The 12598-nt window shown below is 31.5% G+C and overlaps 1 protein-coding gene across 5 annotated transcripts in view; it reads left to right on the top strand.

Annotated features, from left to right (window-relative positions):
• Nucleotides 1-1085: 1085 nt before the first annotated feature.
• LOC105256569 (ribosomal protein S6 kinase alpha-5) overlaps nt 1086-12598 on the top strand; it is a 34645-nt gene continuing 23132 nt past the window's right edge. Inside the window, exons 1-2 of one of the 5 annotated variants that reach the window (XM_011266605.3) lie at nt 1086-1713; nt 9567-10568. In XM_011266605.3, the coding sequence (XP_011264907.1) occupies nt 9746-10568 (823 nt within the window). In that variant the 5' untranslated portion in view covers nt 1086-1713; nt 9567-9745. Of the gene's footprint in view, nt 1714-8248; nt 8689-9566; nt 10569-12598 lie in introns of those variants that run through there. The other 4 variants (XM_011266607.3, XM_011266608.3, XM_011266604.3 and 1 more) reach the window with 4 other exon arrangements.

Genomic DNA, 12598 nt, shown 5'->3' with positions numbered 1-12598 from the left:
TAGATTTTTATAACATCTCTTTCTTTTCTTTGCCTGATTATTTGCAAAATTACTTAACTAATTCCTAATTTGTGTACAAATGATGATGTAAATTTTCTCATTTTATGATCGGGACATAATGCAACGCGCCTCGTGCCGACCTTGATTATCAATAAGGAAAAATCGATACGCAGAATTAAGGAGAACGCAATATACACAATTCCCCTCCCTCTCGATATAGAATTATAGAAGATATTCCGGCTGTTTGTTCGCGCGTGTCTTCTCGATCAAAAGGAATAATACAATACTAAAAGCTGCCTCCGACACTTCGAGACTAGTTCGTGTGAGACGTAAAAAAAAGCAATGATAAGAAATTGTACAAGATTCTCCGGAGCAGGACTGTGATATCACGCACCCGATAGATGGGGATTATATATATTTAAAGAGAATATAATTTCTCCAAATTTTTATACAATTACATTATTTTATTTACACTGCAATTTAATATACATTTAATTTGTAGCGAATCTTTCCAGCATTGTTATCGATTACGACATTAAATATTCAAGAACATCGCGCGAAACATGGCTGTGTCTATTTTCGCACGAACCATGAAAATTTCGCGTCAAATATTGAAACAACGTTAATTAGGACCAAATTCATCGTCGCATTTAATTATAGCTTAACAGTCTCCCTGTTTTTCCGATTCAAATCCTTAAAGAATAAAAAGATAACCGAATTGAACGTGACATTCGTCAAGGCACACAAATCCATCAAATACAGGGATTCGTTTTTCAAAGTTTCGTATCAAACGATATGGTTTTACGACGAGCATTTCGTCGGCCGCTCGATTGTGTGTACGTGCATGATGTTTATTACATACGTCTCGCGCAGTGAATTCACGTGCGACGAAATTCACGTGGAGCAAATTCGTCCTCGAAGACGACACGCGGACACTCGTGGATTGATCAATCGATCCGTGAATCGCGCGATACGGGCCTGAGTCGCGGTCAGCGCGCGCGACGGCCAATGGAAGCGGTGCGCGCGCAGCGGGAATGGGCGGGGGTGGGGGAAGGCGCGCGGCTGCGGGGACGCGGTGTTGGCGGAGAGCGCAGTAGCGAGAGCGTGCACGAGTGACACGGTCGCGTCCGTCCAGGCGCGGCGATATGTGCGTGTGCGGGCGTGTGTACGAAACGATCATGTGAAAATCGCGGCGCGACAGCCGACGTTACACGTTACGATATACTTGGGGGATCACGGGCGTGTCGTAATCGAGCGTGGGTAATCCCGTAGATTCCGATAAAGTCCCGACTGCACCTTCTTCCGTGCGCGTGAATCGCACTGCTGCCTCTCTCTACGCCGTTATTAACGTGTATTCCTCGCACATACATACGCACTTCCCTACGTACGTGTATTCGCAATACGGACACACGTAGGCGAGTGCGCGAGAGACCGATTCCCGAGTACGCGAATGGGCGTACCGCGTTACCGCAAAATACGTTTCGATCGAGTGTATCTAGTTGGTTGCCGGTACGATAGTGTGCGCGACGTCCAGCAGAAACGGCGATAACGGTGACAAGTGCGCCGCGAAAGGGACAGAGACAGATAGAGTGACGGAGGGAATGGAGAACGCCATGCAGCCGCCGCTTCTACCACCACCCCCACCCCCACCCGCTTGTGACATGCCACAGAGCAGCAACACGGAGCAGACGGTCACTCACGAGTTGACATTCGGTACGTCTAATCTGTCATCTTCCGATACTTTAAAGGTCCCGGATCGTCCACGTCGCGCGTTATCGATCGAAACCGATACGATTTCGCTGAGTTTGCACATTTCGCGAACTCGATAGGCGAGAATCATCTCTACGGTTAATAACGACGATCGACGTGAGGAATTTCAACGAGTTGAAATTACGATCGGTTTCGATTTTCCACACAAATTCCATTATTCATGCGACGTTATCGCCTTTCGATATCACAGTCCAAACACTTGGATGTTACCTATAGGCGTTTGAAAATAAATTACGCAACTGATTGACACATACACTGGCATTGATATTTTTACTTTCGTAAAGAGTAGTATATATATATCTGTTATAAAGAGAGATTATGCGTAAAAACATCAAGTGTCAATGTATATATAGTGTTTAAACTGACAGCAGCGCCATCAATATTACGCCGCTGACACGCGACGTGATACGATATAAAATTACCTTACGATTTTGCAGAGAGACAGAGAGAGAGAGAGAGAGAGAGAGAGAAATTTTGCGTCAATTTGTGTCAATGTTGTTTTCTAGAAAATCATGTAAATAATCTTAAGAAAAATTTCGTCATTTTCTCGGTAATATCTGACATATACATCTCATGTTCTCTACTGCGTAAATCAACTCCTTCTCTTTCGCTCTCTTTATATATTTAGTAACAATATATAAGCGTAAATTCACAGTCATTTTAACTCCGGATGGAGGGAGTTTGTTGTAAACACACTGTTGTGAGTTTTTTCCTTATATTTGTTACATCTGATCAAGAAACGTAGGGAAACTAAATGTTTAATCCTTGGGAAATTTTCTGACGAGTTACCTCTATTCCCTTATATCTCTCAGTTGATTACTTATTCCAATTTTATATTGCCAACAGAGTTTATTAAATTGCTCTCTTTCGCACATTAGTGGTGGAGAGGATTTATCGTAAACATACTGTTGTCATACATTCTTTTTCTTATGTTTTGTTACACGATAAAGAAAAGTAGAAAAACTGAAAATATTTGACTTTTGAGAAATTTTCTGATGAATTATTTCTATTTTCTTTTCTTCAACTGTGTGATATCTATCCTAATCTTATATTGTCCACTGTACTTATTAGATTGCATGTAAACATACATATATAAATAAGATATTTTTATTTAAGGAATATTACTTGTAATAGACGTGTGTTGTGTTGTCAGTATTTACTAATAACATTGAAAAATGTATGCACTATTTGGATATTCCGTTATACGTCATCTCCGTGAAATTGATTCCATTTTCAGAATTTTGATAAATAATAATTAATAGAATTCTAACTTTTCCCCAAAAAAATTCTGCAGTTTTCTCTGATAACGAGTTTTCAAGAATTTTATGAAAAAATATTAAAATTCATATCAATTCTGATTAAATTAAAAAGATTAATTTTTTTGTGTGGCTAAAATGTGAAACTAGCATCCAGATGTTTAATTAAATTTCTATTTTTTTCTAATTGACAATTTTTTTTCGAAATGTTTAAAAAATTGTAGAGAAAAAGAAAATTTGTGTATCGATCATTCTCTGTAATTTCTATAATTTTGAAAATGAAATGTGCTAGAAGGTCATTCTTTCTATTCTAAATCTATATTGGAAAAATCTTTTCTTCTAAAACTTTTTTTTGTCGGATTATCAATACTTTGAAAATGTAAAAAAAAATAGAAAAAAATCTTCGAAAATTTAAATAATTTACAAAACATTGAAAAAATAACAGTTTATTTTATTGAGAAGAACATTTCTCAATTTATTCTTTAAAAACTAGAAGAATTGGTCACTTATTGTTTCACCAGAAAATAAGTTAGTAACCAAGATACAGCAGTTTTGAGTCCACATATTTTATTCACGAAGCGAGAAACACCCATGGTAGAAAGACCCATAATAAAATGTTTACTTTCACTATTTTCGATATATGTCGAAACTTTTTATGTTTGTAAATATTTTTTTCAGTTATAATACTGTAAATGAGACAAAATAGAGAAATAAATAAATGTTAACGATATTTCTTTCTAGTTTGGGACAAAACATACGCAGTATTTTTCTGTATATACTACATGCAGGTTATAAATATATATTGTTATATTTTTTGTTGTATTTTTCCTTTTTATTATAGTTATATAATCTACAAGAGAGATCCAAACAGATTTAACATTTGCCAAATGATTAATAATTGTTGTTAATTCAATCTTTACAAAATCTTATCTTTATAAAAAGATCAGAAGTCTCTCACCAATATATTGTACTGTTTGTAATTGTACTGTTTAAATCAAAATAAATAAAGTTTATTAAATTTTGATGTACCTTGTTTGTGAAACGGAGTAAATATCATTTATACCGCATTTATATCTTTTCTCTTCCTTTTTCTTTAATTATGTTTTTGTAGAGAAAGAATTTTCACAAATGAGATAAAAATTCAACATTATTATTCCAAAGCACATAAAAATGCAAAAAGAGAAGAAAGCGATAATTTAAATGTAATATGGATGCATTAAATAAATGATTTAAATAAATTCTACAGTTAATGGTTAAGCAATGCATTTTTAATCCAAAAATTAAACACTTGTAAATAACATCATTTTGACATTTGTAATTAACATCATAGATTCTTTTGCTAATTTTACGTAAGAAAATCTCCTGGATTTATTTTCAAACAATAGAAGCTTTTCAAATTTGCAGAACTTTTTCTTTTATAACATATCCGTTTATTGTTAATCTTTTTTCGTCGTATCTGATTTTCTACTGCGTAAATATTTGTAAACAAATGAAATTGAAATCTTGGAATGTTTTCGTTGCCATCTATTTTATTACTATATAGCAAGGTGTTCATAGCATAGCAGGTTTTTTCCTAGAAAAGTTTTAATGATTATTCAGTTTCTTTGAGTGAAAAATACTAAAAGTATATCCAAGAAAGAAATTTTAGAATTGTAGAAATTTCTGATTTTCTATAGATGAATGTAAATATCTGATAAATCACATTATTTTCAGAGTTTTTTTTATAGTAAAATTTAGGGAATCGTTCGGTGAATGATTAACAAAGACTCAAGATATCTCAATAATTTTGACGTGTAATGATTATTTATGTAAGAACAGATGCGTACCGTTACATGTTAGAATAAACAAATTGATTACATTTTATTTATATTAGATACTGTTTTTTTTAGTGAATGTGAAGTGAATAGTTCGGCATATTCAATTTTGATCATATCATGATAAAATGCAATGGATTTTTCAGTGTATTATTTTTAATTTTCCATAAATTTTTTATGCATATTTTAACAAGAAAAAATGACTCTGTATTTTAAATTTAACATCACATCACTCAGAAGCACTATATTATTTATTTTCTTAATCCTTGTCTTCCGGCTTAGGATGATTTCCGGTATTACATTTTAAGTGCAAAACAATGACACTGAAATGACAATGAAAATGAATAAATTAAATCTTCGTCAATCATCAAAGTAAATCTAAAGATAAGATAAGAGAAAACAAATAAAACAAAACAAATAAATAAACTAAAATGAGATAAAATAAAATTCATTAACATAGAACCAAAAACGAAATAATCTAAACTAATTGTAAGTTAAACTGATCTTTCACTACTTCTAACTTAACAAACTTTCAATACTTTTAAAATAAACTATAAGAATTAAATTAAATTGAGTGTAGTACAGTATCTGACTTCAAATTTTAAATTCTAGCTCAATTTTCACTTTATATCTTTGATATCTTATTCTTGATATCTTTGATATTTCGATATTTCTCAATCTCTTTTTTCTCAATTTCCTCAGCTTTCGATATCCTTTGTCTCCTTTTTCATCCTTTTTTGTATTCATATTTTTCTACTTGTTTATCTTTTTCATTACGTTCTATCCTTTTCCTTTTTTATTTAAAAATTCTTCTATTGATATTTCACCTCTTGTTGCTTTGCATTCTCTCAGTATATGCATCATTTTTTTCTCCTTTTTCATATATATATTTTTTTCCTTTCTTCAATAATTACCTCCTTTCATTTTGTTCTCACATCTATATCTTGCTATTTTACTAATATCTACTTATTCTTCTTCCCTTTTACATAATCCAGAACTCTTTCTACCCTTATCCTCTTATAACATTGTACCTGGATTTTTATATTTTTTTTCTCTCTTTTTCTTCCTTTTTTTTTTCTTATTTTCTCCATGATTTCCTGTAGTATCTCGATTCCTACTTCTTCTCTCTTCTTTCTCAATTCTTTCTTATCCATAATCGCTTTCTAATATTCTTTTCTTTTTCTTTTTCGATTTATTTTCTCTTTCGCTTTTTCTCCTCCTCTCTTACTACTATTATTTTATTTTCTATTTGTCGTGTTTTTCTTTTTTTGTGTATTTTTTGTCTTTTCTTCCAATATGTAGGTCTTCTCTTATCTAATCTTATCTAATATTATCTTACCTAATCTAATGCATTTTATGTACTTTCTCTTTATTATCTCTATCCTTTCATTTCCCCATCCTCAGACCCTGCCCCGTACATCACATTTCCTACTAATTAGATCCTACCGTCATTTTGATTTTAATTACAATTTTTTAAAATAATTTTTTCTTCTATCCTTTCTTTTTTTTCTGTGCTTTCTATAATATATGTTTCATGCGCAGAAACTAAAAAACCATTAAAGCTTTTTTAGAAAATAGACTCCTATTGCTTTAGAAAAATATATTGAACATAAAATATTTTGAACATACATTCCAAAATTTATTCGACTTTATAAATATTTGTGAAGCAGTAGATAAGATAAAAAAAGGGTCTAGTAAAAAAAGATTGAGATATATTATTATACACGTAATATATTATTATACACGTGAGAAATATATTATTATACACGTTATAACAGAGAATTTTGAAACTGCTTTTTTGAGAACAATAGAATTTGTTTGAGAATAATAGAAAAGATCGTTTCCTGCGATTCTTCAAAGAATATACCTATAAAATAATATTTTCTACAATATTTAATTTTTGAAAACGTTAAAACATCATGTCATTTGTCATTGATCGTTAAAAGTAGGTTCTATTTATATTCGACTTAAACTATGGAAATCTTTAAAAGCTATATTGTAATTTTTCCGTTTTGTATTCAGGTTGAAAACGAAATGATAATAAAAACGAAAAAATGAGAAAGAATAAGAAAGAATGATTTTTCGTACGAAACCTTGAGTGTTAAATATTGATTAAATAATTAATGTTAATAATCAATTATTTTTTTCAACAAAGATATACTAACTTTTAACTCTTGATGTATATTTTGATAGCCTCTTTATTGAGGCAAATTCGACGATATATAATATATCATTAGAATTTAAGAAAGCAGAGATATGCTGTATATTGTATATTTTAATTTTCATTTCAAAGTTATAAAAACAAAATCTTGAAAATAGTTTTACTTAATATTTTCGGTTCATTTTTTCATAAATCTTGTATCATCTCAGCTCGGAAGCATTCTTATTTCAATATTTATTGTGTAATTTGAATTATTAATAATATATTTTACATATAAATTATATTATTTATTAATTCACTATCAATACGTTTAATACGAATCTAAGAATCACGGAAGATTTTGAAATCATTCAAACAAGTTGAAAGTATATACCACAGGCAAGATTATATACCATCGTTGAATCCCATGAAATATTTACAAGAGGTCAAGGGGAAAGCATTTGAGCATGACGATGGTTTTCTGAACTTTACTCCCATGCATTTGGGCACTGAAGCGAAGCACATCGATCGACTTACAAATCCTTAATGTAAATTAGAGTCTTACGTCTCGCAAATAATTATCGAATAAATTGTAAAATTGATAAATTTTTGAAGGAAAGTCTTAGTGAGATGCGAAACTCGGCAAAAGGACTAACATCAAGTTATCATCAAGAGAAAGCATTGTAATACAATAGTTTGTAAACAAAGATTTATTTGTGTTTCACATTCGTCCGAATAGACAATTTTTATGCGTCAAAAGCTGTTCTTAAATCAATATTTTTGCTTCAGAAAATATGTTAAAGTTAAATACTCGCATTCTAAAAAAGTATCGCTACATTACTATCTTTAAAAGATCATTATTATTCTCAGTGTATTATTTTTTCAGTTAATTAGATTATTTAAATTTAAATTTTTAATTTTGAAAACCCAATTTAAATTTAAATTTTTAATTTTGAAAACCCAATTTTTTGAGGAAATATTTTAATTATCTCTTGAAAAATACGTGATTGAATCCTTTTTTGTCTCTAAAAATTAATTATCGTTTTAGCCCAAAAAATAATTTATTACAAAGGGTATTTTCGTAAGGTAAAAAAATTCTTTTAAATTTTCTTTTAATATTTTTATCATAATTCTTGCGTTACGTATCTCCGATTTTTGAATTAAATTTAAATCTTCAAATTTTTATAATTTATATATAGATGATAACGATGTATCTCTGATATATCCCGTGACGTTATATTATTCTCAATTAATCAAATCAACTACAAGCGAAGTGCATCCCATGTAAATGAGAAAGGTTTATATATTCATTATATACGGTTTTTCGATGGAATCGAAAAGAATTCAAATATATGAATGGAGTTAGAGTTGTTTTTATACAACCACGGGAGCGATCAGCGCTAGCATCGTCACTGACAGGAGGTTTTCGCATCAGCTGTTAGTACTCGAGTAGTAGCGGGGTAAGTAGCGGGGTGGGGGAAGATGCGTAGTAGTGTGTAGGGTTCCATTGGTTACCTTCTTTCAGTTAACGACAGTCCGAGACGATTCTTCACGAAGTAAGTGTCGTGCGACGTGCGTGATCTCGGTTCACTGTGAAAGAGTTCTTAACGTGTTAGGTATCGAGCAGTGTATATCGTGAATTGTTCGCGTATAATACTCGATGTGGGATAACGTGTGGCTTCGCGTATAAGTCATTGACTGATAGTCGGTAAGTCTTCATGTCCGATCTCGTTCGATCGTTATCTCTTATATATCTCTTGAGAGATTGGAAAAAGATTGAGTGCCTTGAAAAATAAAAAGTTCGAGACGTTCCACTTTAAAAGTTACACTTTCACTCGGAAAGCTAACTGCTATCACTCTTGAAGACAAAGTTCTCTTTCGTTTCTCAGTGATTTTTCAACGGATAACTTCGTCTAATTCCATAAATGATTCTGTAATATTAAGAATCAGTTTTATACTATTTCGCGCTGTAATCAAGTGTTGTTTCTTAGAAAGTACCATCATTCCTCGTTTCTTGAATCTCCATGTGATTCAAAAAATCGTCTTCGACTTTTTCTATCGTTTCAATCGTTAAAAAGTCAAGATTGTCTGTGAAGATGATTGAATTTTGATTTGTCTTGGTGAAATCTCTGTAATCGAAATTGTTATCTATGACCTCGGTCGAGCTCCCACTTCTTCGCGAGAGAGTTACGATAATGATATATATATATATATATATATATATATATATATATATATATATAATGTGTATTTAATATATAATATATATTTTTTTTCTTTTCTTGGATTTGCATCTTATTCAGAACGTAATATCATGATTTTCAGTATATTTATTCTTCTATTTGGTTGTGACCTTGCTTTTTGAATTTTCTAGAATTCAATCTTTTTTATCTTTAAGCATTCCATCGCTATTGAACTTCTTCAACTTGTCACTCTTCATCTCTTAAGAAATATAAGTGAGATCACGATCGAACTAGAAACTTGCTAATTATCGAGTAATCATTTTTACGAAGTTTATCACGCGTTATTCCGTCTCGATATCACTCCATAATTCAAATAAATTCTTTAAATATTACATCTTTTTAGTGTCATTCATCGCCCTATAACAGAGACAGCGGCAGAGTAACAAGGTCGACTTATGTCGATCATCAGACTATCGTCTCCTGCTTCTTCTCTCTTGTGCCCCTCTTTCTCACCTTCATTCGTGCTGACATTGCACACGCCGCGACAGTAACGTATGCGATGAATATTGGCTCCCATATCAAATGAAGAAAGAAGAAAACATCGCGAAGAATAAAGGATCCCAGTGTAATTGTTGCTTGAGAAACGCTGGATCGGGAAAGAATATAGCAGAAAAGACTATGAGAATGAAGAAAGAAGAAAACATCGCGAAGAACGAAGAATCCCAGTGTAATTGTTGTATAATGGACGTAGAATTGGGAGAGGATACAGTGGAAAAGGCTACGAGGGACGAAGAATCCTGGACCGATCATTATTGCGAGGAAGTTACGTACGAAGAAGACATCGTGATGAAAGAGGTTGATTATCACACGATGGATGAAAAACGGAACGTTGCACCGAGTGGAGAATCTCAACTCGACTCGTGCACGTTGGTCGTAGATGAAAATGTTGCAAGAAACGAAAAGTCCGAGAACGCTATATTGAACGAGAATGAAAATCAGGAAACCGGCGAACTTAATTTGTCCTCGAAGAAAAAGGAGAGCGGTTACTTTGAAGATAATCATGAGAAGATGGACAACATCATTGAGAATTACACCAAGCAATATGGCGGTGAAATTCTCAGTATCGGATGTAGTGTCAGCACCGAAAGTAACGAGTTGATTATTGATGAGGAAACGGATCTCTTAGATCAGGAGAACAGCGAGCAACACTTCACTTCCTCCTGTTCGACCGAAACCATGAAAAATCTCAACGATGATTCCGAAAAATCAGTCTTCGTCACAGACGATCTCGACATCATGGAGACCATCGAAATTGGCGAAACTAACGAAGATGATTTAATGCAAATCCAATATGAAAAATGGGATCCACTCAGCAACACCAAGGAGGAGATATACATAGATCGAGGTAACAATGTCATATTCAATCAATCGATAAAAAATCGTTTCTCCTCATTAATAAAAATAAACGGAATGAACGAAATAAAAATGAACGAATATAATAATATTTTTAACATTCGCGGCGACCAACACTGCATGTCGTATGACATTCAGCGATGGCGGGACTTCAACAGGTCGCAAATACGACTAAATGCGGTTGATACTAAACTTCAGGCTTCTTAAAGCCATTAGGAAGTATTGATCTGACTGCTTAACATTCCCGGATTGTACGATATTATCGAAGTTTGTATCGAACTAGTAAATCTTAATTACATTTATTGTAGTAATTTAATCAATTCTCCAAAGAAACATAAATAATATGGTATGTGTGAAAAGTTTTTAAATTTATCTTTCTTTGTACTGTAATTTTTTTAGTTCGAGATTTTTAAGTTAGAGATTTCAAAACACATTCAGTTTTGCATTCCTGGAATAATTCTACTCACTTGAATCTTTTTTTGCTTTTAATTCTATGAAAACATTGATTGTAGATTGATATTATTTATCTCTTATCATGTTATTGTTTTTCAAACGAACATATTATTTTTATGATCAGACAAAAATTGCCATTTGTATTTATGTTAGCATATAACAGTTGTGCAGTTTAATGCACGACAAATTATTATGCCTTATATATAATTAAAAAGAAAAGTCGACCGTTCTACAATATCTATAGCTTAATTGCACATTGAATGCTAAGTGGTGCATAGGTAGATAGAATAGATACATAATAAAATTTATAGCTCACAATTAGACTTTAATAGTTTACTAATATGAGAACACAGATATTTAAATTTACATTTCAATAAAATTATAATAATTATTTGCATTTGCTTCAAGTTAGCTTCGAGAATTTTTTGTGTGTTAACCGGTTTGTAAAAAAATTAAAATATTTTTTTTATTTAATCAATATTATCCAATTATTAAAAATTCATTAAATATTTATATTTTATCTTACCTTATCTTTAATATAATTCAGTATAATGTAACTAATTAAATCAGTGTATTATTAATCCTGTTAAAATAAGTATAAATAAAATAAAATATCACAAAATTAGTTGATAAATTAACAAAATAATTAAAAATTTTGTCACAAAGTAATGAAGCATAAAATAATAGTTTTATCGAAATTCTTGGCGTGTCAAAATAATCTTTAAATCTATCGAAAATCTGTTAAAATCAGAGTTTAGATTCAACATTCTTTTGTCGATTTTTTTTATTCATCTTTTTATTCGAGTTTTTTTCGGGCAGTTCGATGACATATTAATTCTTTAAAAAACATTCGCATGCATGAATTTTTTTTTGACACGAGAGTATAACGTGCAGATTTTGACCTTGTGTCTCGTGCGATATTATCCTTCGTATTTTTTTATAGACCGCGTACGTGTTTGTCTTGAAAAGAGAGATCATATTTTGAACAGCTTTGTCAATGTCCTTGTGTTGATTCAGACTGCGCCGAATGTGGCTTTCTCAAAACACGAGCGCTTTAATTTTTCATCGTTGCATTCTCATCGATAGTTTGGATATTCATTTTCACATAGTGAGCGATTAATATTTGTTATCTTTTTCCTTAAATATGGTATTAAGAAAATCAAAAATTCAGTCTTTTACATGAAGAACAAAATTTAATATCAAAATAGACAATGTGTCACATATTTCTCTCTAATATTCTCTAATAAATCTCTAAAAAAATTTAGTAATTTTGTTTTAAACACATATCTTTATAAAAGTTAATATCGTACGGCGAAAAGGTATAGAGGAAAGGTCTTAATCACTTTCTCTTGGTATATACGAGACACGATTGGAACGTGTAGATTTTGCGCACTTTCGAAAGCGTCCATGTTATATTATTTAGTTAACCTTCAATCAAGAAAAATTTGTTATAAATTTATTTCAGTGTTTTCCATCATATATCTTTGTAATTATTATCTTTGTAATTAATATCTTTGTAAACTTCAAATTAAAATTTTATCAAAATAAATTACACTTGACGTTAATTCA

Source organism: Camponotus floridanus, unplaced genomic scaffold (genome assembly GCF_003227725.1).
Source record: "Camponotus floridanus strain SB8 unplaced genomic scaffold, Cflo_v7.5 scaffold24, whole genome shotgun sequence".
Lineage (NCBI taxonomy): Eukaryota > Metazoa > Arthropoda > Insecta > Hymenoptera > Formicidae > Camponotus > Camponotus floridanus.
The sequence above is the reverse complement of the archived record's forward strand: the minus strand, read 5'-3'. Positions and strand labels throughout refer to the sequence as shown.